Source organism: Octopus sinensis, linkage group LG30 (genome assembly GCF_006345805.1).
Source record: "Octopus sinensis linkage group LG30, ASM634580v1, whole genome shotgun sequence".
NCBI lineage: Eukaryota > Metazoa > Mollusca > Cephalopoda > Octopoda > Octopodidae > Octopus > Octopus sinensis.
Window position 1 is genome coordinate 12,976,180 of NC_043026.1, and position 27,311 is coordinate 13,003,490.

Below are 27,311 nucleotides of genomic sequence, written 5' to 3' on the forward strand. Positions count from 1 at the left end.
CCCGTGGCATAGTGGTTAAGAGTGGGTCACTAATCCCAAGATTCGGAGTTCGATTCCAGGCAGTGACCTGAATAATAATAATAGCATCGAAAAATACCTTAGGAATGAGAACCTAGGTTCGAAATTTCCCCAAGACACCTGATGAAGGCTGGAGGGTATATCAGCCGAAACAGTGTGTTAACAACAAACTAGATGAGGCCAAATATCCATCAAATGTAAATCATGTACATAGTTCTTCATCTCTTAAATATAGAACCGTTCCTATTCCTCACAGTCTTACAGGCCACCACAGAGGAGTTCAGAATCAGAAACTCACAGAAATTATTCTACACTGGTGATTTATTTCTTGGAGTGGAACTGACAGAGAAGAAATCCCAGGCAAAGAAGTGAAATCTAGAAATGAGACTTCAAGAAAAACTTAGCTGAGACTAAGGTGTAAATATGTTGGGATGACAAAAGGACCTCAGTATCACCAGGGAAATGGCCTTGCTCAGTATGCAGAAAAGAGGAGGCTGCAAGTCCATACTTTTAGTAAAAGAATAAAAGAATCTCTTAACAGAACACAAAAACACTGCTATCAATTCTGATATTCAAAGATACCAAAATATGCTGCTATCTCCTTCATAAATGTATTCAAGTTTAGGCATACCTACACAAGAGTGCCCCCGTCGACTTAGTTTCCTCATGAATTAAAAATAAAATTAATATTTTAAAAAATATGCTTCAGAAGGTGCAGATTTTTTATTATATCTGAATTCGTTGTGAAAATATTTTTTCGAGGGTGGGGAGTGAAGTTTCTGAAAATCCACAGAAATTGGCTTTGTTTTGTAATAATTTACAGAAAAAAAAAAACGGGTACCGTAAATCCTCGAGTATAGTCCGACCTTGAGCATAATACACCGGGGATTTTTAGGGGGCTGTACCTCTGAAAAACCTAAACCTTTATTGTTATTGTATACGGTAACGTCCTTTATTATTATTGTATATATATAACATAATGCAAACGTGTAGCCTTTTTGTGCATTTTGTTTGCATAAAATAAAGAAATAACAGTAATAATGTTCAATAAATGTTGCTTACTACAAGTTATGGATGATTCTTTTATGACTTCATTGCTTTCAGGCTTAGCTTAAGGTATTTTCGCACCCTTGGGTATAATACGCAGAGGATTTTTAGGGGGCTGTACCTCTGAAAAACCTAAACCTGGTGTATAATACGCACCCCTTCTCTAATTTGAGTCAAGGAGGTCCATATAACGTCCTTGGTTTGTAAAAATGTGTACGGTAACGTCCTTTATTATTATTGTATATTTAACATAATGCAAACGTGTAGCCTTTTTGTGCATTTTGTTTGCATAAAATAAAGAAATAACAGTAATAATGTTTAATAAATGTTGCTTACTACAAGTTATGGATGATTCTTTTATGACTTCATTGCTTTCAGGCTTAGCTTAAGGTATTTTCGCGCCCGACATCACAAAATGCGTCTGAATAAACATTGCCGGACAGCAAATAAGGACTCGGACATTGCTTAGAAAATAATTTTTATTTTTAACCTTATATATAGTACGCACTAGGGATTTTGACCTTTAAATTTTGGGGGGAAAAAATGCGGATTATACTCGAGGATTTAAGGTATTTTTCTTATGAAAATTTCTGCGAATACCCTTCAGGTGAAGTTGATTACAATTATATCGGAAATTAATGAGTAAAAAAATCGGTGAGTTCGCGCTCATACATGCTGACACATCAAGTTTTTTTACGAAATTTCAAGTTTCATTTTTGATGCGTGCGTCTTTCTTTTCATATTAAATTCCAATATAATAGTGATGTACACTATACGAAAAGTATTTATAGAAAATTTCATTAAAAGATATCCACTTTCCGAAAAGTTATGGAGAAACAAAGCCAACTCGAGTGAATTCTCCGAAACTCCTCTTCTTAGCCTTGGAAAAACTTTTTCACAACTAATTCCGATATAGTCGGAATCAACATCATCAAATAAGTGGAAAATTTCATATAAAAAATCGCCATTTTTCTGGAGGAAATAAATTCGGGGTGGAGGAGCACCTGCGTGGGCGTACCTGAGTTTAATTAGGAGGAAAAAGTACCAGAGAATTAGAGAGAAATACGTTGCTATTAATCTTTTATTTAACATGAAAGTATCTTAACAAAAATAATTCAAACTAAATATGCGATTATAGTTGATAAAACTTCATCAATGTTTAGACATCAATTCATAAGTGTATCTCTTAATTAACGTATCTGTGAAGCATCATCTTACAATTAAAATATATATATATATATTAAAACAATAAAGATATATTTAATTTATACTTAATCAAAGAGGAAATGCACCCTAGACATATTTGAGAGCTGGAAAGTACATTTAAAGGCACGAGGTCAGCTTCTTTGTGGTGAGATACGAATTGATGTCTAAAAAGAGAAGCGAAACGAAGGTTGATGTCGCAGAGTCTTTGGAAGAGGAGAAAAAGCTTGGATCTTTGAAAACCCCAATTTAAGAAGGAGAGAATTCAGTTTGGTCGACGCACCGATTCGCTGTTAAGAAACAGCGACAAGCACAACGGTAAGTCGACAAAGATTTCCTTGAATAATAATAATAAATCTGCAATAATGGGTGTAGATAATAGAATTTGTTAATTTGTGGAACATAACAACGGTTGGAATATTCGTCGTTTTGCTGGCTTTTACCAACAAGAAAATACTTCCAAACTGAAATGGTGATCTGTTATTTTCGAAAAGAGACATTCCACTGTTACGTGTGTGATATTAAAGTAAATTACAGACTTGCTAATTGAAAAAAGTTTTTTCACGTTGCTAGTCCACACGTGGATATTATAACTAATCAACAGGCTTATTCTAACAATACTAATATTTATTCGTGTAATTTAATTTTTTTGGCGATCTTTCGTCTCTAGTAGACCTTTCCGTCGATTTCCGAAAAAAAAAATTATTTTTTTTACATATGGGCTTGCAGGAACTTTTGAAGTAATATACATACATATACACATACACCGAGTAAAAAATTTCAGTTATCTCTCTCTTTCACACATTACTCTCTCTGTCTCTTCACACACACTAACAGAAGCACTTCACTTACACAACATACTGTCTGTCTCCCACACCCCATCAAACACACACACACACACACATGTACATCAATGCTTCCCCTGGACGGTAACTTCAAAAGAACTTCCCTCGTCATACAATCGCTTTCTCTTAGTCTCTTTCGCTCTCATTACTTCAAAAGTTCCCGCAAGCCCATATGTAAAAAAAAAAAAGAAGTTTTTACGGAAATCGACGGAAAGGTCTACTAGAGACGAAAGATTGGCTAATTGAACAAAGTTTTTTCACGTTGCTAGTCCACACGTGGATATTATAACTAATCAACAGGCTTATTCTAACAATACTAATCATATTTATTCGTGTAATTTAATTTTTTTCTCAAAGATATTTTCATTTCGGCATTCTTTCGATATAACTCGACAAAATCAAAACATTTCACTTCGGGTATTTCCGTGGGTTGTGGAGTTTAGATATAACGAAATTATGCCAGCAATGTCTCGTTTTAAACTTGAAGAAAAAAAAAGAAAAAAAGCCTTGCATATTTGTTCTTACCTGCTTCAGGTGTGGATGTAAAATCCGCAAATTTCCAAGCATATATATATATATATATATATATAATATTACGTTATATAATTAGGGTTCAGTAAAATAATCGACTTTACCACACACCGAACTTTTAGAAATAGCAGCCAAAAAATCTTAGCTATTTCCTCTACCATAAGAGAAGTCTCCCAGACTCAAGTAATCGATGTACGTGTGATCTTTCGTTATTTTCCCCTCTATACCTGCGTGAATTATTTTTGAGTATACATTGTCTGGGAGACTTTTCTTATAGTAGAGGAAATAGCTAAGATTTTTTTGGCTGCTATTTCTAAAAGTTCGGTGTGTGGTAAAGTAAATTATTTTTACTGAACCCTAATTATATAACGTAATGTTTTAAATATACTGTAAATGGTCTTTTTACATACTGAACACTAATTGGTAAAATTATTAATTAATAATTAATTAATTTTACCCTTTTATTATTGACTATATATTCTCTTTCTCTTTTATTTGTTTCAGTCATTTGACTGCGGCCATGCTGGAGCACCGCCTTTTTTTTTAGTCGAGCAAATCGACCCCGGGACTTATTCTATCGGTCTGTTTTGCCGAACCGCTAAGTGACGGGGACGTAAACACACCAGCATCGGTTGTCAAGCAATGCTAGGGGGACAAACACAGACACATACACACACATATCTGTATATATATATATACATATATACGACAGGCTTCTTTCAGTTTCCGTCTACCAAATCCACTCACAAGGCATTGGTCGGCCTGGGGCTATAGCAGAAGACACTTGCCCAAAATGCCACGCAGTAGGACTGAACCCGGAACCATGTGGTTGGTTAGCAAGCTACTTACCACACAGCCACTCCTGCGCCTATATATATATACATATATACATTATATACATATATACATATATACATATATATATATGAAGGCACATGGCTCAGTGGTTAGAGCGTCGAGCTTACGATCGTGAGGTTGTGAGCTCGAATCCCGGACCGGGCTGCGTGTTGTGTTCTTGAGCAAGGCACTTTATTTCACGTTGCTCCAGTTCACTCAGCTGTAGAAATGAGTTGCGACGTCACAGGTGCCAAGCTGTATCGGCCCTTGCCTTTCCCTTGGATAACACTGGTGACGTGGAGAGGGGAGGTCGGTATGCATGGGCGACTGCTGGTCTTCCGTAAACAACCTTGCCCGGACTTGTGTCTAGGAGGGTAACTTTCTTGGTGCAATCCCATGGTCATTCATGACCGAAGGGGGTCTTTACCCTTTATATATATATATGACGGGCTTCTTTTAATGCTCAAGTTAAAAGTTTCTGTCTACCAAATCTACTCACAAGACTTTGGTCAGCCTAAGGTTATAGTAGAAGACACTTCTAAAAGTAAAGGGGGTGAATTTTGTGTAGTTATACATGTTGGCAACTTTTCTCTCCCACCCGTTTGTGTGGGTGTTACCCATTTTTTCTGGGCTCTTTTCACCCCATTTGAAATTTGCATTAGTTTTTGTATGGGGGGGAAAAAAAAAAAAAAAAGGGAACGGAGGGGGAGCTTACTCTCTTTTACTTGTTTCGGTCATTTGACTGCGGCCATGCTGGGGCACCGCCTTTAGTCGAGCAAATCGACCCCGGGACTTATTCTTTGTAAGCCCGGTACTTATTCTATCGGTCTCTTTTGCCGAACTGCTATATATATATACACACACACACACATATATATATATACACACACACACACATATATATATATACACACACACACATATATATATATATACACACACACACACATATATATATATATATATATACACACACACACTTATATATATATATATATATATATATATATAGTTAATCCAAACAAGAAAACACAGAAAAAACACAACAACGTGAGGACGTGGAACAAATATAGTATTATTGGACGCTCAAGAAAGAAGGAAAGAAGGAGGGTTTAACGTTTCAAGCAGAGCTCTTCGTCGGAAACAAAGGAGAAGGAAAGATCCCGAGAAGGGAAGACAGAGGAAAAAAATTTTTTTGCTGGTGGTGCTCAAAAGATCACATGTTGTGAAGATGTAATTTACAAACACGTAGATTTTCCACAATATCATATAATGTAATTTATTAATATAGAAATGTAACATTGCCGTTTTGATCTCTCCTCTACATCTAATACTGTTTCTTTATTATTTCAGATTAATGGTTGGCATTGGATACATCTGGAATGTTAATCATGATTTAAAGACTGAAGGAAAATGCTTTATAGAACAGATATGTTTCTGCTGCTGTACATCTGTGGTTGAATTACTGTGAAGTCATAGCAACATTTCTGTATCTCATAATCTAGTATTTTTCCTTTCAAATTAACCTTGAAAATATCTGTGAAGGAGTTGGTGACATTTTAGTTATTGATAAAGATCCCAGCTGACAGCAGAGGCGATATCTTTAAGGAAGAAACTATAAAAAAAAAAACGAGGAAAACTATATATTGTGGAGAGAAGAGAAAATTTAATTCTGTGACAAATTAAAGGTTTGAAGTTTTGTATTCATTGCGGAGATGTCGACTGATATCCGAAAATCATCATATCACTGTGATATCTGTGGTAAACCATTCACTGATACCCGTAACTTAATTCGACATAAGCGTACTCATACAGGTGAGAAGCCGTTTCACTGTGATGTCTGTGGTAAATCATTCTCTGGAGGTAGTGATTTGACAACTCATAAACGTGTTCACACAGGAGAGAAACCGTATTGTTGTGACATCTGCGGTAAATCATTCTCTAGAAGTGGTGACTTAACAATACACAAGCGTTTTCATACAGGAGAGAGACCATATCACTGTGATATCTGTGGCAGGGCATTCTCTGATGGAAGTGCCTTAACTAATCACAAGCGTATTCATACAGGAGAAAAGCCGTTTCACTGTGATATCTGCGGTAAATCATTTGCTAGAAATCATATCTTAACTATTCACAAACGTGTTCATACAGGGGAAAGGCCTTATGCTTGTGATATTTGTGGTAAAGCATTCTCTGGAGGGAGTGCCTTAACTACTCACAAACGAATTCATACAGGAGAGAAGCCGTATCATTGTGATATATGTGGCAGATTATTCTCTGACACTAGTTATTTAAGAAGACACAAGCGTAGTCATACTGGAGAAAAACCCTATAGCTGTGATATCTGTGGTAAATCATTTTCTGGAAGTAGCGACTTAAAAACTCACAAGCGTATTCATACAGGAGAGAAGCCATATCACTGTGATATTTGTGGTTATGCATTCTCTGCAAGTAGCGACTTAACTACCCACAAGCGTATCCATACAGGAGAGAAGCCATTCCACTGTGATATCTGCGGTAAATCATTTTCTGTTAAAAATGTCCTAACTATTCACAAACGTGTTCATACAGGAGAGAGGCCGTATCAGTGTGATATTTGTGGTAAAGCATTCTCTGGAAGTAGCGACTTGACTGCACACAAACGTATTCATACAGGAGAGAAGCCATATCGTTGTGATATTTGTGGTAAATCATTCTCTTTAAGGTGTCATTTGACCAGACACAAACGCATTCATACAGGAGAAAAGCCATTTCACTGTGATATCTGTGGTAAATCATTTACTCAAAGCGGTCACTTAACTACACACATATCTATCCACTCTAAAGTGTGACTGCATCATTTTCAAAATACATTATATTTCACAACAGCCATTGGAATTTTAAAACCATTCTTTTTCTACTGAGGCATGGATTAGCCTTATTGACTTAACAGTTATCCCTGAACTCATGACAATAACCCTTTCGTTACTGTATTTATTTTGAGATGCTCTGTGTTTCTTTCAATTAATTTTAAATATAACAAAGAATTTAGTAAAATACTTGGTTATCATTAAACTAGTGTTGGTAAAATAAATTGTGACTAAGGTTTAGTGGAAGATTTTAATTCAAAACTTATGAAAACAAGACATTTGTACTACAGAGTCAGAGGCGGTTTCCGTCGGGTTGGTATCAAAAGGGTTAAGAATTGTTTCTCTATTATATATTTTAACCCTTTTGTTACCATATTTCTGCTGAGATGCTCTGTGTTTCTTTCAATTAATTTTAAATATAACAAAGAATTTAGTAAAATAACTTAGTTTTCATTAAGCTAGTATTGGGAATATAAATTGCGACTAAGGTTTGGTGGTATATTTTGATGCAAAACTTATGAAAACAAGACATTTGTACTACAGAACCAGAGCCAGGTTGGTAATGAAAGGGTTAATCTTACTCCCCATGTTTACCCTTTTGAGACATTGCTTAACAGCCAGATGCCCTCTTAGTAACCTGGTACCTGGGATAAACATTTTGACTGGACACTTGCTGTTTGTTAAAATTCATCCTACGTAAGAAGTGTTTTGTGCGACAATAAATATATGTAGCAATGTAATAAGCTGCTATCACTATAAGTTATATTGCTTCAATTATATCTGCATGAGAAATATCCCATTCATGTTGATTGTCCCTTTAAACTGACACTTAATTTATAAGGGTTCAAAACAAATACTGGATACAAATTGTGATTTGTGTATGATCTATATCAAAGAATGAAACATGTTCTTAACGTGTATGCAGTCTGTATCGAACGGATTTCAATGAAATTTTTTTCAGCTGTTATTTTGGTTAAATATGATCGTGGCCGAAGCCAGCACCGCCTCGACTGGCTTCCGTGCAGGTGGCACGTAAAATGCACCAATCCGCCCGTGGCCGATGCCAGCCTCGCCTGGCTCCAGTACAGGTGGCACGTAAAAAGCATCCACTACACTCACAGAGTGGTTGGCGTTAAGAAGGGCATCCAGCTGTAGAAACATTGCCAGATAAGACCAGAGCCTGGGGCAGCCTTCTGGCTTCCCAGATCCCCCGGTCGAACCGTCCAACCCATGCTAGCATGGAAAACGGACGTTAAACGATGATGATGATGATGATGATTTTGGTTAAAATAATTGTGTTTTTGAATTTTCAGGCAATTTCATTCATGAGGAAAATTTCGGCATAAATTGGATATTGTGGTGTTATAATTTGAAGCAGTTGTAGATTTTGTAGCTTCTAGATTCTTGTTCTCACTGTTATCTTTAGAATGTTGGGTAGTGGCGTGGCTGTGTGGTAAGTAGCTTGTTTACCAACCACATGGTTCCGGGTTCAGTCCCACTGTGTGGCACCTTGGGAAAGTGTCTTCTACTATAGCCTCGGGCCGACCAAAGCCTTGTGAGTGGATTTGGTAGACGGAAACTGAAAGAAGCCCGTCGTATATATGTATGTGTGTTTGTGTGTCTGTGTTTGACCCCCTGGCATTGCTTGACAGCCGATGCTGGTGTGTTTATGTCCTCGTAACTTAGCGGTTTGGCAAAAGAGACCGATAGAATAAGTACTGGGCTTACAAAAGAATAAGTCCCGGGGTCGAGTTGCTCGATTAAAGGCGGTGCTCCAGCATGGCCGCAGTTAAATGACTGAAACAAATAAAAGAGTTAAAAGAGTAGTCAATCCTGGTTCTTCAAAGAGATGGTGCATGGCATTTAGACAGTGACTATCACTGTTTAGGATTGCCTTCTGGAACATTTCAGAAATGAACACATAAGTGTAGGCATGACTGTGGTAAGAAGCTTGCTTCCCAACCCCATGGTTTTGGGTTCAGTCCCATTGCATCGCAGCTTGGGCAAGTGTCTTCTACAATAGTTGCATACTGACCAAAAGCCTTGTGAGTGGATTTGGTAGACAGAAACTGAAAGAAGCCTGATGTGTGTGTATATACATATGTGTATGTTTATGTCTCTGTAACTTAGTGGTTTTGCTGAAGAGGAGTCTATCTGTTTGACTGAAACCTCTTCAGGGTGTTGCCCCAGAATGGCCGCAGTCAAATGACTGAAAGATATTGAAATATCAATATTATTGCTTTTGTTTTATTCTTTATCTCTGATTGAGTTTCCTATTCCTTTACTGCCCTCAAGGGGCTAAACGCAGAGGGGACAAACAAGGACAGACGAAGGGATTAAGTCGATTACATTGACCGCAGTGCGTAACTGGTTCTTCATTTAATCGACCCCAAAAGGATGAAAGGCAAAGTCGACCTTGGCGGAATTTGAACTCAGAACGCAGTGGCAGACGAAATACCGCTAAGCATTTTGCTCGGCGTGCTGACAATTCTGCCAGCTCACCGCCTAGAATTTCCTATCTCTATATTATAGCCTATAATACATGTGATGGATGAAGGTACAGGCAAGGCTGTGGCTCAACTGGAATGGTGAAATGTGAATCAAAAGTATTCAGGCGCAGGAGTGGCTGTGTGGTAAGTAGCTTGCTAACCAACCACATGGTTCCAGGTTCAGTCCCACTGCGTGGCATCTTGGGCAAGTGTCTTCTGCTATAGCCCTGGGCTGACCAATGCCTTGTGAGTGGATTTGGTAGACGGAAACTGAAAGAAGCCCATCGTATATATATATAGGCGCAGGAGCGGCTGTGTGGTAAGTAGCTTGCTAACCAACCACATGGTTCCGGGTTCAGTACCCACTGCATGGCACCTTGGGCAAGTGTCTTCTGCTATAGCCTCAGGCCGACCAAAGCCTTGTGAGTGGATTTGGTAGACAAAAATTGAAAGAAGCTCGCCGTATATATGTATATATATATGTGTATGTGTGTGTCTTTGTTTGTCCCCCTAGCATTGCTTGACAACCGATGCTGGTGTGTTTATGTCCCCGTCACTTAGCGGTTCGACAAAAGAGACTGATAGAATAAGTACTGGGCTTACAAAGAATAAGTCCCGGGTCGAGTTGCTCGATTAAAGGTGGTGCTCCAGCATGGCCGCAGTCAAATAACTGAAACAAGTAAAGAGTAAAGAGTCATCGCCCTCAGTCTATTGATGAATTAAAACGTGCAATTTGTGTAGAAATAGCAGCCATTCCAGAAGAAATGATCCAAAGTGTTATCCCTAACTTTCATGAACGTCTCCAACAGTGTTGACAATGACGGGAAGCATTTACTCTTAATCTTTTACTTGTTTAAGTCATTTGACTGTGGCCATGATGGAGCACCGCCTTTAGTCAAGCAAATCGACCCCGGGACTTATTCTTTGTAAGCTCAGTACTTATTCTGTCGGTCTTTTTTGCCGAACCGCTAAGTTACGGGGACGTAAACACACCAGCATCGGTTGTCAAGCAATGCTAGGGCGACAAACACATACATATATATATATACATATTTACGACAGGCTTCTTTCAGTTTCCGTCTCCCAAATCCACTCACAAGGCATTGGTCGGCCCGGGGCTATAGCAGAAGACACTTGCCCAAGATGCCACGCAGTGGGACTGAACCCGGAACCATGTGGTTGGTAAGCAAGCTACTTACCACACAGCCACTTCTGCGCCTGATTTAATTTAGCTGATAAAATTTTTAAAACTTAATGAAATAAAATGGTATTATATGTACGTTCAGAAAATAAAATATTTTCTTTTCATTATTTCCTATTTTGTGCTTTTATTAAGCCTCCAAATGTGTCAAATCATCTTGGTCCACCCTGTATATACTAGGGTCACCAGAAAAGTCCGAGTTTCCCAGCAATCGGGTTTTATTTTGCTAGTTTCTTTTTTCTATTCCAGGTCTTCTTCCCTTTCAGGATTTAGTTATTTTCGGAATATTTTTCCATTATGCACTGTTTTGGGTATTTATACCCTGGAAACCCATATATCTCAAAAACCACTTTTCCGATTTATGTGAAACTTGTTTCATTCCATTCATATTAACATTTTAGAGGCAACTTAGTTACTCTTTACTCTTTTACTTGTTTCAGGCACTTGACTGCGGCCATGCTGGAGCACTGCCTTTAGTCGAGCAAATCGACCCCGGGACTTATTCTTTGTAAGTCCAGTACTTATTCTATCGGTCTCTATTGCCGAACCGCTAAGTGACGGGGACGTAAACACACCAGCATTGGTTGTCAAGCAATGCTAAGGGGACAAACACAGACATATATATATATACGACAGGCTTCTTTCAGTTTCCGTCTACCAAATCCACTCAGGAGGCATTGGTCGGCCCGCGGCTATAGTAGAAGACACTTGCCCAAGGTGCCACACAGTGGGACTGAACCCGGAACCATGTGGTTCGTAAGCAAGCTACTTACCACACAGCCACTCCTGCGCCTACATATATATATTGATAAAAAATTAGAAGCTAGATTTACATATCCAAGTTTTATTATACGGTTAAACACATCCTTTGTCAGTACCTACACGTGTTTCTGCTACACACTGAAAATTAAGGGTCTTCATGTGCATTCAGGTGTTAATTACAGGTGCTGCTTCATCATCATCGTTTAACGTCCGTTTTCCATGCTAGCATGGGTTGGACGGTTCAACTGGGGTCTGGGAAGCCAGAAGGCTGCACCAGGCCCAGTCTGATCTGGCAAGGTTTCTACGGCTGGATGCCCTTCCTAACGCCAACCACTCCGTGAGTGTAGTGGGTGCTTTTTACGTGCCACCAGCACAGGTGCCAGACGAGGCTGGCAAACGGCCACAAACGGATGGTGCTTTTTACGTGCCAGTTGGGGCAGCGCTGGCAACGGCCATGTTCAGATGGTTCTCTTACGTACCACCGGCACTGGTATCACAGCTGCAATTTCCATTGATGTTGATCGATTTCGATTTTGATATATATATATATAATATATAGTTAATATTCTGTTGAAATAGGTACTTAAATTGAGGCAGGCTAAAATGTAACTACATTTCAGATACCATCTGGACAGAGTACTAGTACAACTAAAACTTCATGCACAGGGTGGTAGTGAAATTGCTGAAATGCAAGAAATTAAACAACAAATATCTTACAAACTATAGAATTTTCTCAAGAAAGCCAAGAGAAAAAGCTGTTTTATGTAACACATTCTACCAGTATACCAAGTTTAACCCTTTAGTGTACACATTATTCTGCAAAAACTAATCCTTTTTCATACACACATCATCATCATTGTTCGACCGTGGTCGAGACAATGGAATTTACCATGCTATGCCAGACTTCACGGTCCATCATGGCATTACGGAGGTCCTGTTGCTGGATGACTGTATCCCTGGAGATTACATCAGGGTAGGAGAGTTTGCGCCCTCTGGTGTTGCGAGTAGGTGGCTTCCAGAGGAGAAGAGTAGAAATTGCCTCGTTTTCAGCTCTACAACAATGTCCAGCAAACTGGACTCTCCTACCTTTCACAAGAGATGACACAGGTGGTAGTTTCCCATATATTTGCATTTTGGTTGGATGACGCTTCCTCGAGAGATTTTGAGCTCTCGTAAGGAGGCGAGTGTAGGTTCCATCCAACTGCCTCTCAAGCTTCTTTGATAACGTCCAGGTTTCTGAGCCATATAGTAGATTGGTTCGACTGTGGCTTTGAAGATTTCAAGTTTGAAGTCTCTACTTAGATTTGATGACCAGATCTTATGCATGTCATACACACTGTTTTGAACTAATCATGCATTCTCTTGTAGCTATGAGATTTTGATGAGGTAGCTGTTAATTTTTAAAACAATATTGTAGGGTTGGTGTGAGAGATCAGATATGGCCAGTTTGAACATAAAACAAGCAGAATACTTTTGGCTGGTTTAAATGCTAAAGGGTTAAGAGTGTTTAGTTACATAGAAATTATTTTAAAAATCTGCCGGTCAAACGGAAAAGATCGCAAAAAAGAATACAAACACCAATAAGCCGAGTAATTTCGTTCATATTTTTTATTTCTTGCTTCCATAACTGGACAATGGTCATGCTGGGGCACTTGCTTTGAAGGGGTTAGTCAAACAAATCGACCCCAGTACTTCTTTTTTGTGTCTGTTTCTTATTGCTGGTCTCTTCTGCCAAACCACTAAGTTACAGGGATGTAAACAAACAAACACTGGTTATCAAGTGAGTGGTGGGAAATAACCACACACACACACACACACATATATAAATACATACACACACTCATGATGGTTGCTTTCATCGTCTACAGGTGTGGCTGTGTGGTAAGAAGCTTGCTTACCAACTATATGGTTCCAGGTTCAGTCCCACTGCGTGGCACCTTGGGCAAGTGTCTTCTACTGTAGCTTCAGGCGGACCAAAGCCTTGTGAGTGGATTTGGTAGACGGAAACTGAAAAAAGCCTGTCGTATATATATATATGTATATGTATGTATATATATATATGTATATGTATGTATATATATATATGTATATGTATGTATATATATATATGTATATGTATGTATATATATATATATATGTATGTATATATAAGTATATATATGTGCATATGTATGTATATATAAGTATATATATGTGTATATATGTATATATATGTATGTATATGTATATGTGTATATATATATATGTATATGCTTGTATGTCTGTGTTTGTCTCCTGACAATCACTTGACAACTGACGTTGGTTTGTTTACGTCCCCATAACTTAGCAAAAGAGACCAATAGAATAGGTACTAGGTTTACAAAGACTAAGTCCTGGGGCTGATTCGTTCAACTAAAAGGTGGTGCTCCAGCATGGCCGCAGTCAAATGGCTGAAACCAGTAAAAGAATAAAAGAAAGTGCATAAGTCGACCAAGGGCCTTTATAGACGCATGTCCAAGCTGCCATTCAGTGGAACTGAACCCAAAACCTTTTATTAACAAACCGAACTCTTAAAATAAACAGCCATGTCTATTTATAGACATAAATGAATCTTCCAAACTATGACAAGATTTCTCCGTGATGTTCTTTAATGTCTATTCTTTTTTTTTTCTTTTTCTTCCTGTTTCAGTCAGTTGACTGTAGCCATGCTGGAGCACCGCCTTTAGTCGAGCAAGTCGACCCTGGGACTTATTCTTTGTAAGCCCATTACTTATTCTATCGGTCTCTTTTGCTGAACCGCTAAGTGATGTGGACGTAAACACACCAGCATCGGTTGTCAAGCGATGCTAGGGGGACAAAAACATACAAACACACACACATATATATATATATATATATACGACAGGCTTCTTTCAGTTTCCGTCTACCAAATCCACTCACAAGGCATTGGTCGGCCCGAGGCTATAGCAGTAGACACTTGCCCAAGATGCCACGCAGTGGGACTGAACCCGGAACCATGTAGTTGGTAAGCAAGGTACTTACCACACAGTCACTCCTGATAATTTTAGATTTGAAAGGGAAATGATACGTCATGTCTCACGGTGGAACAAATTTCCTGCTGTGTGTACCCGTGCATGTTTTTTTAAGTGACCGTTTGTGATGAAAGCCTTCTCACAGATTTCACAGTTGTACGGTTTTTCACCTGTATGGATTCGTTTGTGTCTGTTCAAATCGCTGTTGTTCACAAATGATTTCCCACAGATTTCACAGTTGTAAGGTTTTTCCCCGGAGTGTCTGCGCTTGTGAACCACAAGACTCGAATTATTAATCAGCGATTTCCCGCATATGTCACACTGGAAAGGTTTCTCTCCGGTGTGACTACGCTTGTGTACGGCAAGACTAGAATTAAAGGAGAAAGATTTTCCACACGTTTCACAATTATATGGTTTTTCTCCAGTATGAGTACGAATATGTATAACAAGATTCCAGTTATTAATAAAACATTTTCCGCATATTTCACAATGGAAAGGCTTTTCCCCTGTATGGATTCGTTTGTGTTTTGTTAAATCTCCAGTGGAAACGAAGGATTTTCCGCATATTTGACAGTGGAAAGGCTTCTCTCCCGTATGTATCCGTTTGTGGGTTGTTAAATTGCTGTTGATCATAAAAGATTTCCCACACATTTCGCAGTGGAACGGTTTTTCTCCGGTATGGCTCCGTATGTGGATATCAAGGTTTGAATTATTAATAAAAGATTTTCCGCAAATTTCGCAATGAAATGGCTTTTCCCCTGTATGGATTCGTTTGTGTTTCGTTAATGCGCTATAATAGACAAACGATTTTCCGCAGATGTCGCAATCAAACGGTTTCTCCCCCGTGTGACTCCGGATGTGAATGATAAGCTGAGAATTCTTAATAAAGGACTTTCCACACGTCTCACATTGGAAAGGTTTCTCCCCGCTGTGTATCTTCCGGTGACTGATTAAATAACTATTATTGACGAAGGATTTCCCACACAATTCACAGCAATACGGCTTTTCTCCCGTATGACTCCGTATGTGGATCGTAAGCTTAGAACGAGAGATAAAACATTTCCCACAAATTTCGCAGTGAAACAGATTTTCCCCAGTGTGGACCCGTTTGTGTGCTGTTAACATACTGTTGGAAACAAAAGATTTTCTACATATCTCACAATGAAACGGTTTCTCTCCGGTGTGACTTCGTTGATGGATTGTGATCTGAGAGTTATCAATGAAAGATTTCCCACACATTTCACAACGATATGGTTTTTCTCCCGTGTGGGTTTGTTCATGTCTTTTTAAGTGGCTCTTAGTGATGAATGACTTCGCACATATTTCACACTGAAACGGTTTTACCCCAGAATGTATCCGTTTGTGTTTTCTTAAGACGCTATTAGATACAAAATTCTTCCCACATATTTCACAATTGTAGGCTTTTTCCTTATTGTGTATTTCTTTGTGTTTGAGGACTTCGTGTTCTGAAGAGAATACCTTTCGACAAACATCACACCGATATTCAGTTGCTGTAATGTTTCCCTGTAACGATCTTCCTTTAGTAAATGTTTCACTACGCACAAGTTTTTCATGTCTGTCTGTCAGTGTAACTGTCTCTGTATCATCTCCGTCTGTCTCTCTAACTGTATCTATATTGCTAAAAACAGTTGTGCTTGAAGTGTCCAAATCATCAACGTTCTCCATGTTAATTCTTGAGCAATTCTTTAAAAAAAAAAAGCTGACAGACGTCTGTGAGTTAATTTATTGTGGTTCAATTCCTTGTCTCAGACATCACAGATCTTTGTTTACAAGTGTGGAACAGATGCAATGTAGATATATTTCCTACTCACCAGTAGAATGTTTGATATAAAGTCCAAACGAAAAGTGAGGAAGGCTGAGGAAAGTTCATTGATTGATTTGTTGTTAATTAAAAGCCAATTCCCCCTTTTCTGTAAAATTGGGAAAAACCAATTAAAGATGCAAAGCTGTGATCAAATGAAATAATTAACGACGGAGGAGATGGAACACCGACCCTCAAACACTGTGTTGTCCATAAACATTAACGTGCACCTTAACATGAGGTAATTACCACATAATTAGATTTTGCTGAACTAATTAGAAACACAAACAGTAGACGGTGTCGTTGATACTTTGTCACTTATTTGACTGAAACCGGTGACATATGTTATAAGTTCCCAACGTAATATAACACTCAAAAATAATTTGTTCCTTAAATTATAAGCGACCCAAGGTAGATATTTAAAAAATAATTTAGGACAGTAGTAATTACGTATCAACAAGGAAGACGTATTCATAGAAGGGAGACCTGTAACAAGTAGCTGTCAAACCTTCATTACACCACGGCCTAATGTCTTATGTCCGGGAATCCGGGACCCCCTTCGGTCACGACACTGACCATGGGATTGCACCTAGAAAGTTACCCTCCTAGTCACAAGTCTGGGCAAGGTTGGTTATGGAAGACCAGCAGTCGCCCATGCATACCAGCCTCCCCTCTCCACGTCACCGATATTGTCCAAGGGAAAGGAAAAGGGGCCGATACAGCTTGGTACCTGTGATGTCGCAACTCATTTCTACAGCTGAGTGAACTGGAACAACGTGAAATAAAGCGTCTTGCTCAAGAACACAACACGCAACCCGGTCCGGAATTCGAGCTCACAACCTCACGATCGTAAGCTCGACGCTCTAATCACTGAGCCATGCGCCTTCACAATGTCTTATGTAGGAGTCAGTTATAAATAGGTATAACTTCAGATTTGTACCACCACCGACTTTGTTGCCTCGTAACCTCCAGAAAAAAAGGGTACTTTTTAACGAATTTTTCAAGAAATACCTATTTCTTTATTACCCACAAGGGGCTAAACACAGAGAGGACAAACAAGGACAGACATAGGTATTAAGTCGATTACATCGACCTCAGTGCGTAACTGGTACTTAACTTATCGACCCCGAAAGGATGAAAGGCAAAGTCGACCTCGGCGGAATTTGAACTCACAACGTAACGGCAGTCGAATTTTTCAAGAAATACCACCACTTAGATGCTGGGGATTCAGAGTATATAGGGATTTATGAAAAAGAATTTTCTGAGGAGTTGGTGAGAAGAGTTTCCGAAAATTCACACAATCCGAATTTTTTTTTCATAACTTTCAGGAAAAAGGCTATCTTTTGATGAAAATTTATATAAATACTTTTCAAACAGCATAGATTACGATTATAAAGAAATTTACGGGGGAAATTCCTTAAAGTAGAAAAGCTTTGAGGAGTTACATGGAGCTCTTAAATCAGAATTCTATCCAAATAACCTAAATTATTAATAATTCGTTTCTTATGTTGGCGCAAAGTCAACAATTTGAGGGGAGGGACAAGTCGATTACATCGGCCCCAGCCTTGTTGAACATGTATGATCAGACCTATAAGGCCTGACAATCGCATCCATCCATCTATCTTTCTGTCTACCTGTCTGTCTTTCTATCTATCTCCCAATTTTAAATTTTAAACTTTTTCATCCATTTATTTATTTATATGTCTATCTATTTATCCCTGTCCGTTTATTCATAAAATATATTTGTCAACTAAACGTGGCGATCCAAAAGAAGACCGGGTGACTGTTGCTTTTAGCCCCAGGAAGACATTCACACCTAATTATCTCTTTATACAAATATCGAAAAGTACACGAAACAAATTTTCTTTCGTAAACTTTCAAAATATTATTTTTGTTTGCATTTCGAAATTGTACCGGCAATTTGCAAATGTCTTATTTTCTACGATGCACCATTGCTAAGGTTACCTCAAATAACCATTAAGAAATGATAAATTTCTCACAAGGACTTTCAATAATTTATTTTTTAAGCATTTACTTATTCGTTTCGCTTATCTAGATGGCCAAGACTACTTTTGTACGTTCCTGATTTCGTTTAATTAGATTTTCCTTTCACACGTTCAAATTTTCCTGATGATCGCCGAAGAAAGATGAGAACGAAACAGATAATGCTTTAGGATACACAAGAACATATTTAAAGACATTTATGAGAAAACTGAGATAGTATTTCATCTTCGTCCACCTTGACTTCAATGCTAATATCTTCATTATTACTATGTAAGTATTATTTAGATATTGTCACAGTCCACCTTGGCAGCATCAATCCTGTCTACTTAAACATATTTTGACATCGGCGAAAGTAAAGAAGGTACTACTTGAGAACAGTGGTCCCGGTGCGCGCACTCGCGCTAGCTAGTCATGACTAGTCGATCCTTACTTTGTTTAGCAAAAATTATTTATTTTGTGTTTTATTTACTTTGCTAGGTAGTCGTTTTAGGATCGACTAGTCACGACTAGCTAGCGCGACTACGCGAGTGCGCGCACCTGAACCACTGTTCTCGAGTAGTACCAGTAAAGAATATGTACACTCTGTGTTTAATGTTAGGGTTTTTGTTAGGCAGAAAACAGTTGGTGTACGTATTCTTCACCTCGGCCGTGAGATCTTCTGGTTCCTCCGTGGATCTTTATCATTCTGTATTATTTATGTGTTGTCTACGATTCGGACAAAATGCTTGTCTTCTAGATTGAGTATTTGGAAACGGGGACGAAATACCTATTTCCTTACTACCCACAAGGGGCTAAACACAGAGGAGACAAACAAGGACAGACATAGGTATTAAGTCGATTACATCGACCCCAGTGCGTAACTGGTACTTAATTTATCGACCCCGAAAGGATGAAAGGCAAAGTCGACCTGGGCGTAATTTGAACTCAGAACGTAACGGCAGACGAAATACCTATTTCTTTATTACCCACAAGGGGCTAAACACAGAGGGGACAAACAAGGACAGACATAGGTATTAAGTCGATTACATCGACCCCAGTGCGTAAATGGTACTTAATTTATCGACCCCGAAAGGATGAAAGGCAAAATCGACCTCGGCGGAATTTGAACTCACAACGTAACGCAGAAGAAATACCGCTAAGCATTTCGCCCGGCGTGCTAACCTTTCTGCCAGCTCGCCGCACTATGGCCCACATGCATACCATCTCCTCTCTTTGTCTCTCCTGTCATTACTCTAATGGCCTCTGACCCACATGTGCTGTCTCCTCTAACTGCCTCTTTTGTCACTACTATTTCTACCTCATTGTGGAGGCGCAATGGCCCAGTGGTTAGGGCAGCGGACTCGCGGTTTCGATTCCCAGACCGGGCGTTGTGAGTGTTTATTGAGCGAAAACACCTAAAAGCTCCACGAGGCTCCGGCAGGGATGGTGGTGATCCCTGCTGTACTCTTTCACCACAACTTTCTCTCACTCTTACTTCCTGTTTCTGTTGTACCTGTATTTTCAAAGGGCCAGCCTTGTCACTCTCTGTGTGTCACGCTGAATATCCCCGAGAACTACGTTCAGGGTACACGTGTCTGTGGAGTGCTCAGCCACTTACACGTTAATTTCACGAGCAGGCTGTTCCGTTGATTCGGATCAACCGGAACCCTCGTCGTCGTAACCGACGGAGTGCTTCCATTCCATTGGAGTTGGCTAGGTTCGTATCATTACCACTCAAGCATCCTCATTCCACCCACACCTCCTCTTCTCAATACCACTGTTTTTAACCCTTTAGTGTTTAAACTGGCCATATCAGGCCAAAATTGTCTTCCTGTTTTATGCTCAAACCAGCCAGCTCTGACCTCTCACACCTACCCTACAAAGTCATTCTAAAAGTAAACAGGGACATCATCAATATCCCAGAGTTACAAGATGCTGTACAATTAATTTAAAACAATGTAATTAAACAGGCTTTACACTTGACAGATTAATCTGAATGCTAAGGGGTTAAGTATCCTTTATATCTTACACTGTTGTTTCTATCTTCTTTCAGAATATCACACGCAACATCAATATTCATCATCATTTCCAGATCAAAGCAAGATTTTGTGCTGGAGAATATAATCCAGTTTCCGTAAATATATTGGAGAATTACTGTAGAAATATTTTCTCTGGAATTGTCAGAAAAAATCCTGTGCTTCAGTGTCTGGAATGTCTGTGAAATTTTGCATTCTAAGTAAAATTGAGTTACAAAGGAGTTTGCAGTTGTTGACAAAGATGGAAAGAAATTTAGGAAGAAATATTACAGGATAAAGAATTCATCTGAAATAAAATACAAAACCGAAAAGAAAAAAAGTCTGTGTATTGCTTTGAGTCAAGTAAAATGATGCAAAATGAATTTTATAAGAAAGGGTGTGGTTTTCCTGATGATATGATGAGAGAGATAAAGAAAACATCATATCATTGCAATGTCTGTGGTAAATCATTCTCTCAAAAAAGTAACCTAACTACTCACAAACGTATTCACACAGGAGAGAAACCATACCACTGTGATATCTGTGGCAAATCCTTCTCTCATGGAACGACATTATCTTCTCATAAACATATTCACACAGGAGAGAAACCATATCACTGTGATATCTGTGGTAAGCCATTCTCTAAAAAATGTAACTTAACTACTCACAAACGTATTCATACAGGAGAGAAACCATACCACTGTGATGACTGTGGTGAATCCTTTACTCATGGAAATACCTTAGCTATTCATAAACATATCCATACAGGAGTGAAGCCATATCATTGTGATATCTGTGGGAAGCCATTCTCTAGAAATAATGACTTAACTAAACACAAACGTATTCACACAGGGGAGAAACCATTTCACTGTGACATTTGTGGTGAATCCTTCTCTGAGCGAGGGATCTTAACTAAACATGAACGTATTCATACAGGAGAGAAGCCATATCACTGTGATATCTGTGACAAATCATTCTCTGTAAGATGTAACTTGACTAAACACAAACGCATTCACACAGGGAAGAAACCATTTCACTGTGATATCTGTAGTAAATCCTTTTCACACGGAAACGCCTTAACTACTCACAAACGTATTCATACAGGAGAGAAGCCATTTCACTGTGATATCTGTGGTAAATCATTCTCGCAAAGAAGTCACTTAATTAACCACAGACATATACACACAGGAGAGAAACCATATCATTGTGATATCTGTGGTAAATCTTTCACTAAAGGGAGTACTCTTACTACACACAGACGTATTCATACGGGAGAGAAGCCATACCAGTGTGATATCTGTGGTAAATCCTTCTCTCAAATAAGTCCATTGACAACTCATAGATATATTCACACCAGAGAGAAGTACTGTTCCTGTGACATCTGTGGTAAATCATTCTCTAGAAGTGCTAATCTATCTCGACACAAGTATGTCCATACTGGCGAGAAGCCACATCACTGTGATATCTGTGGTAAATCTTTCTCTCAAATAGTTGAAGTCACCAGTCACAAGCGTATTCATACAGGAGAGAAGCCTTATGACTGCGATGTCTGTGGTAAATCATTCTCTCAAAGAGGACATTTAACCAGACACAAGTCTATTCATACAGGTTAATGTCTCTGATTATCATTTTTTTTCAAAACCATCACTCATTTACTAATGTTTGTATTCTCTTTTACCTATTTCTTTACTACCCACAAGGGGCCAAACACAGAGAGGACAAACAAGGACAGACATCCGGATTAAGTCGATTATTTTCTGTCTAGGGGACACAACTCAATCTTTTTATCGCCCAAAGGGACAGCTAGAAACATCGTATACACAGAAGTATTCGAGTGAAGAGAATACATTGCAACCTACACATGCGCCTTCGTTCCCTAGAGGGAAAGGACTAGATTGGGATTAGTCGTTGCCTACTAGGGGCTCTTACATACCCGGGCTATGCTACTAGTATATATATATATGTTATTATTAGTTTTCAATTTACTTAATCATTGGTATATTATTGGTATTTTATTTTTTATATTTCTATTATACGTAATTTTCTAGATGGTGTAATTTAGTTCTTCATTTTGAATTGATAAAAGGAGTTTTTTTCTAATTTTTATATATATATATATATATATATATATATATATATATATATATAGGCGCAGGAGTGGCTGTGTGGTATGTAGCTTGCTAACCAACCACATGGTTCTGGGTTCAGTCCCACTGCGTGGCATCTTGGGCAAGTGTCTTTTGCTATAGCCCCGGGCCGACCAGTGCCTTGTGAGTGGACTTGGTAGACGGAAACTGAGAGAAGCCTGTTGTATATATGTATGTATATATATATATATATATATACACATATATACGACATATATATGTGTGTGTGTGTATGTATATGTTTGTGTGTCTGTGTTTGTCCCCCTAGCATCACTTGACAACTGATGCTGGTGTGTTTATGTCCCCGTCACTTAGCAGTTCGGCATTAGAGACCGATAGAATAAGTACTGGGCTTACAAAGAATAAGTCCCAGGGTCGATTTACTCGACTAAAGACGGTGCTCCAGCATGGCCGCAGTCAAATGACTGAAACAAGTAAAAGAGAGTATATATATATATATATATATGTGTGTCTGTATGCAAGAGTGGCTGTGTAGTAAGAAGCGTACTTTGACCCTGTGGAGATGTGACATTCCCAGGCTTCCTAAAAATGGCCGGGTACAGGTACCCGGTGATACTTGAAGTACGCCCCCCCCCTCCCAAGCGTCACCTGTGCCTGGAGCCTGGCCATATCAAGAAGAACTGTCCCAAGGGCCGTGGTAAGGCCCTGGAGCATAAAAAAGAAAAAGTTCCTGCCACCCCCTCATTGGAGGGGGAGACGGTGGAAGTCGTGGAGGAAGTTGCCTCCACGAAAAGAAAAAGAAAGGTGAGCAACAATGGTTGCTCACCAAAGAATGTATATGTGGCTGAAGATTGCTCGACATTTTAAAACTGATGTAATACTTACAGTGTTTAATAAAATGAAGTAGCATGAAACGATTGTACTACACTACCTTGGATATCCTTGTTGCTTATTTTGATTATAATCACCCCATTTGATTTATATGGATAATACCATACCAAATTCTGGTGCCTTTAACTTAAGTACCATATTCATCTGAATCTAAATTTTGCTGAACTTATATATATATACGAGCAAAATGCTCCTTGTCCAATGGACAGTGCTGAGTTGTCAAACATTTAAACCAAATTTTCTCAAAACAACATGCCCGACCGTCCCATTGGCCTCCCCTTTGAGAAACACTGATTTAACCTAAATTTGAGAAACCAGCAAAAGAAGAAATAAAGATAGACTTTTTTATATTCCAAAGAAAAACGATTTTATTCACACAAATATGCAACCGAAGAGTTTTTAAAGTATCAGTAAGTGCATCGCAACAGCTGATGTACTTGCGTGTACAAATGCACGTTCCCACGGCTTTATCGATCGCATTCTCACCTGGAACTGATTTTTGTAATTTTTTCAAGACTCATACACGCCCGGATACTGTTGGTATCTACATATCAAATTTGAATGCAATCGGATGGAGGATGCCCAAGATCCTAAAGGACACACAGACAGACAGAACGGATTTTATACAATATATATATCAAGGGTAACACAACACACACCCTGTTTGTTTACTTTATATATATATATATATATGTGTGTATGTAAATTTTTCAAGTCTTGTAAAGTCTATCATTTTCTTTTGTATACCATCTTATAAAAATATTTATTTTGCAATAAAATACTTACTGCAAAGAGATTTTTTGAACACCCTGTATAATGCAACAAATTATTAAAATGAAAGGATTTTAATTTCAAAATTCAGAACATTTTTAACAAAATATTTTAAATTGACCAAAAAATATTTCCTCACAAATTTCAATGATAAAGTTTTGCCTAAATTTCTCAGTGATTTCTGTTTTTGCTGGATCTGAATTATTAACACAAAGAAAAGGAAAGTCTGCTTTTTACATTGAATGTTCTTTGCTTGTTTCTGATTTCATCATTGAATAATTTGTGGTTTTATGATACTCTAAGGAATATAAAGAATATATTTTTTGAAGTAATACTTTTGAGTCGTCATCATCATCGTTTAATGTCCGTTTTCCATGATGGCATGGGTTTATCAGATTGACCGAGGTCTGGAGAACCAGCAGCTGCAGCAGGCTCCAATATTTCTACATCTGGATGCCCTTCCTAACACCAACCACTCCGAGTGTGTAGCGGACGCTTTTTATGTGCCACCGGCCCAGGAACCAGTCAGGCGGGCCTGGCGTTGATCATGTTCGGATAATGCTTTTTATGTGCCACTGGCCCAGGAGCCAGTGAGGCGGGCCTGGCATTGATCATGTTCGGATAATGCTTTTTATGTGCCACTGGCCCAGGAGCCAGTCAGGCGGGCCTGGCATTGATCATGTTCGGATAATGCTCTTTATGTGCCACTGGCCCAGGAGCCAGTGAGGCGGGCCTGGCATTGATCATGTTCGGATAATGCTCTTTATGTGCCACTGGCCCAGGAGCCAGTCAGGCGGGCCTGGCATTGATCATGTTCGGATAATGCTTTTTACGTGCCGCCAGCACGGGAGCCAGTCAGGGGGTGTCATAGTTTAATAGAAAATAATACATTACAGACCAGGTAGAGTGAAGTCATCCTACTTCCATGAAAATAACCAATTAAGGGGAAATATCAGATGAAGACAATGAAGGATTGGCAATAAGAAGGGTGTCTGGTGATAGGGAATCTCAATTGGCAAATTCTGGCAAGTGTGGAAAGGTGAACATAAAAATGTCGATGGAGATCTGAGACTTGGATTTTTCTCACGATTCATGAAATGGTGTCTAAAACCAGACAGTGAACAGATCCTCAGATGATATTTGTGGATTAAAAGAACAGAACGCTGAGAAGGATTTCTAACATAATTTCACTTTTATAAAATGTTTTCCAAAGAAATGAATTTATCATATTTTATAGCTAAATAGCTTCCTTGCATACTGTTAGCTTTCCAGACATTTGCGCGTTACTGCATATACTTTATATGCACTTTTGACAAGTTGTGGTGCACCTGAGCACTGTATACAATAATTTCATTATTATTATTATTATTTATGGAGATGTACTTGCATAGCAAGTGATTTGATTTGAAATAGTGTGCTGAAACAAAAACAACTGCAGCGTGGAAGGTGTTTGTAAGCCTTTGTCAGTTAACAGGTTGCGGTCTTAAAGCGACGAAAATATTTTGACAAATTAAACTTAAATGTTGAAGTGAATCGAACGTCTTTTGTGTGTTTCTTAAATGGCTTACAAACACCTTCCACGCTGCAATTATTATTATTATTATTATATCATTTATAAGTAATTTTGTGCTGTGTTAAGTCACGACCAGAAACTAAAGATTTCCTCCATATTTTACGATAATAAAGTCTTTTGTCCCGTGTGGCTTCGTTTGTGGATAACAACACTAGAACTCTGAGTAAAAGATTTTCCACAGATTTCACAGTGGAAAGGTTTTTCTCCCGTGTGGATCCGTATGTGCCTTGTTAAGTCACTGCTAGACACAAACCATGTCCCACAGATTTCGCAATGGTAAGGTTTCTCTCCCGTGTGACTACGTTTGTGGATATGAAGGCTAGAATTTTGCGTGAAAGACTTCCCACAAATGTCACAGTGAAACGGTTTTACCCCCGTGTGTATTCTTAAGTGTTTTTTGAGACCAATATTTGAGACAAAATATTTTTCACATATTTGACAATGATATGGTTTTATTCCCGTGTGAAGTCTTTCATGAACTGTAAGCCTAGATTTCTCGGAGAACGATTTTGAACAAATTTCACAACGATATGGTTTTTCTCCAGAGTGTTGTCTTTCATGGAACGCAAGACTAGATTTATCAGAGAAAGATTTCTCACATATGTCACAATGATAAGGTTTTTCCCCAGAGTGAATTCGTTTATGTCTCGTTAAATTACTGCTCTTCACGAAATATTTCCCACATATCTCACAACGATAGGGTGTAACTCCTGTATGTATACTTCTGTGCGTCGTTAAATTACTGTTATTAACAAAAGATTTCCCACAGATTTCACAGTGATACGGCTTTTCTCCGGTATGTGTTCGTTTGTGGACTGTCAGATCATTTATATAAACGAAAGATTTCCCACAGACTTCGCATTGGAATGGTTTTTCCCCAGAGTGTATCCGTTTGTGTCTTGTTAGGACGCTATTTGAAGCAAAAGACTTCTCACATATTTCGCAACGGAACGGTCTTTCCCCTGTGTGGACTCTTACGTGTGTTATCAAATCTCTGTTTGAGACAAAAGATTTCTCACAAATTTCACAGTGGAAAGGTTTTTCCCCAGTGTGACTACGTTTGTGATTTTCAAGATCATAATTTCTGTGAAACGATTTCCCACATATATCACAACGGAACCGTTTCTTCTTCTTGTGTATTTTTTCGTGTGAGAAGACTTCATCTTCTGAAGAAAATGCCTCCCCACAAATCTTGCAGCGAAATTCAGGAATATTGTTCATTTCAGCTGTTTCATCCCCGTCTGTCTCTCGATCTGTATCTGTATCGTTCAAAACAATTGTGTCCAAGTGATCAACGGTCTCCATATTATTTCTTGAGGAATTCTTAAAAAGTAGACAAACGTCTGTGAGTTAAT

At 38.7% G+C, this 27,311-nt stretch overlaps 6 protein-coding genes across 6 annotated transcripts in view; 3 read left to right on the plus strand and 3 right to left on the minus strand.

Moving 5' to 3' along the window:
• The window catches only part of LOC115226589 (zinc finger protein OZF-like), a 414,387-nt gene that overhangs the window by 312,727 nt on the left and 74,349 nt on the right, over positions 1-27,311 (minus strand). The gene's annotated exons all lie outside the window — the stretch shown is intronic.
• Positions 1-27,311, plus strand: part of LOC115226645 (zinc finger protein 845-like) — a 364,992-nt gene that overhangs the window by 256,431 nt on the left and 81,250 nt on the right. The window lies entirely within an intron of this gene.
• Positions 1,884-7,555, plus strand: LOC115226541 (zinc finger protein 681-like). The gene is made up of 3 exons (XM_036515083.1): positions 1,884-2,586; positions 5,835-6,884; positions 7,137-7,555. The coding sequence occupies exons 2-3, from the start codon at positions 6,197-6,199 to the stop codon at positions 7,310-7,312; spliced, it is 864 nt and encodes a 287-aa protein (XP_036370976.1). The 5' UTR covers positions 1,884-2,586; positions 5,835-6,196; the 3' UTR covers positions 7,313-7,555.
• LOC115226482 (zinc finger protein OZF-like) lies at positions 14,116-16,626 on the minus strand. The gene is made up of 2 exons (XM_036515048.1): positions 14,817-16,626; positions 14,116-14,418 (listed from the first exon to the last, which is right to left on the minus strand). Exon 1 carries the CDS (start codon positions 16,477-16,479, stop codon positions 14,851-14,853), a length of 1,629 nt encoding a protein of 542 aa, XP_036370941.1. The 5' UTR covers positions 16,480-16,626; the 3' UTR covers positions 14,116-14,418; positions 14,817-14,850.
• LOC118768473 (zinc finger protein 98-like) lies at positions 18,600-22,389 on the plus strand. The gene is made up of 3 exons (XM_036515075.1): positions 18,600-18,889; positions 20,652-21,412; positions 21,665-22,389. Exons 2-3 carry the CDS (start codon positions 20,982-20,984, stop codon positions 22,224-22,226), a joined length of 993 nt encoding a protein of 330 aa, XP_036370968.1. The 5' UTR covers positions 18,600-18,889; positions 20,652-20,981; the 3' UTR covers positions 22,227-22,389.
• The window catches only part of LOC115226483 (zinc finger protein 208-like), a 74,850-nt gene continuing 73,416 nt past the window's right edge, over positions 25,878-27,311 (minus strand). The window contains exon 7 of the mRNA XM_029797479.2: positions 25,878-27,299. Coding sequence (XP_029653339.2) covers positions 26,056-27,299 — 1,244 coding nt within the window. The 3' untranslated portion in view covers positions 25,878-26,055. The remainder of the gene's footprint in view (positions 27,300-27,311) is intronic.

Coding starts and splice junctions, on each gene's coding strand:
- LOC115226482 (XM_036515048.1), bottom strand. CDS start 16,479: ATGGAGAACGTTGATGATTTGGACACTTCAAGCACAACTGTTTTTAGC.
- LOC118768473 (XM_036515075.1), top strand. CDS start 20,982: ATGATGCAAAATGAATTTTATAAGAAAGGGTGTGGTTTTCCTGATGAT. Junction 21,413..21,664: donor TATCATTGTGATATCTGTGG/GAAGCCATTCTC, acceptor TGATATCTGTAG/TAAATCCTTTTCACACGGAA.
- LOC115226541 (XM_036515083.1), top strand. CDS start 6,197: ATGTCGACTGATATCCGAAAATCATCATATCACTGTGATATCTGTGGT. Junction 6,885..7,136: donor TCACAAGCGTATTCATACAG/GAGAGAAGCCAT, acceptor GTATTCATACAG/GAGAGAAGCCATATCGTTGT.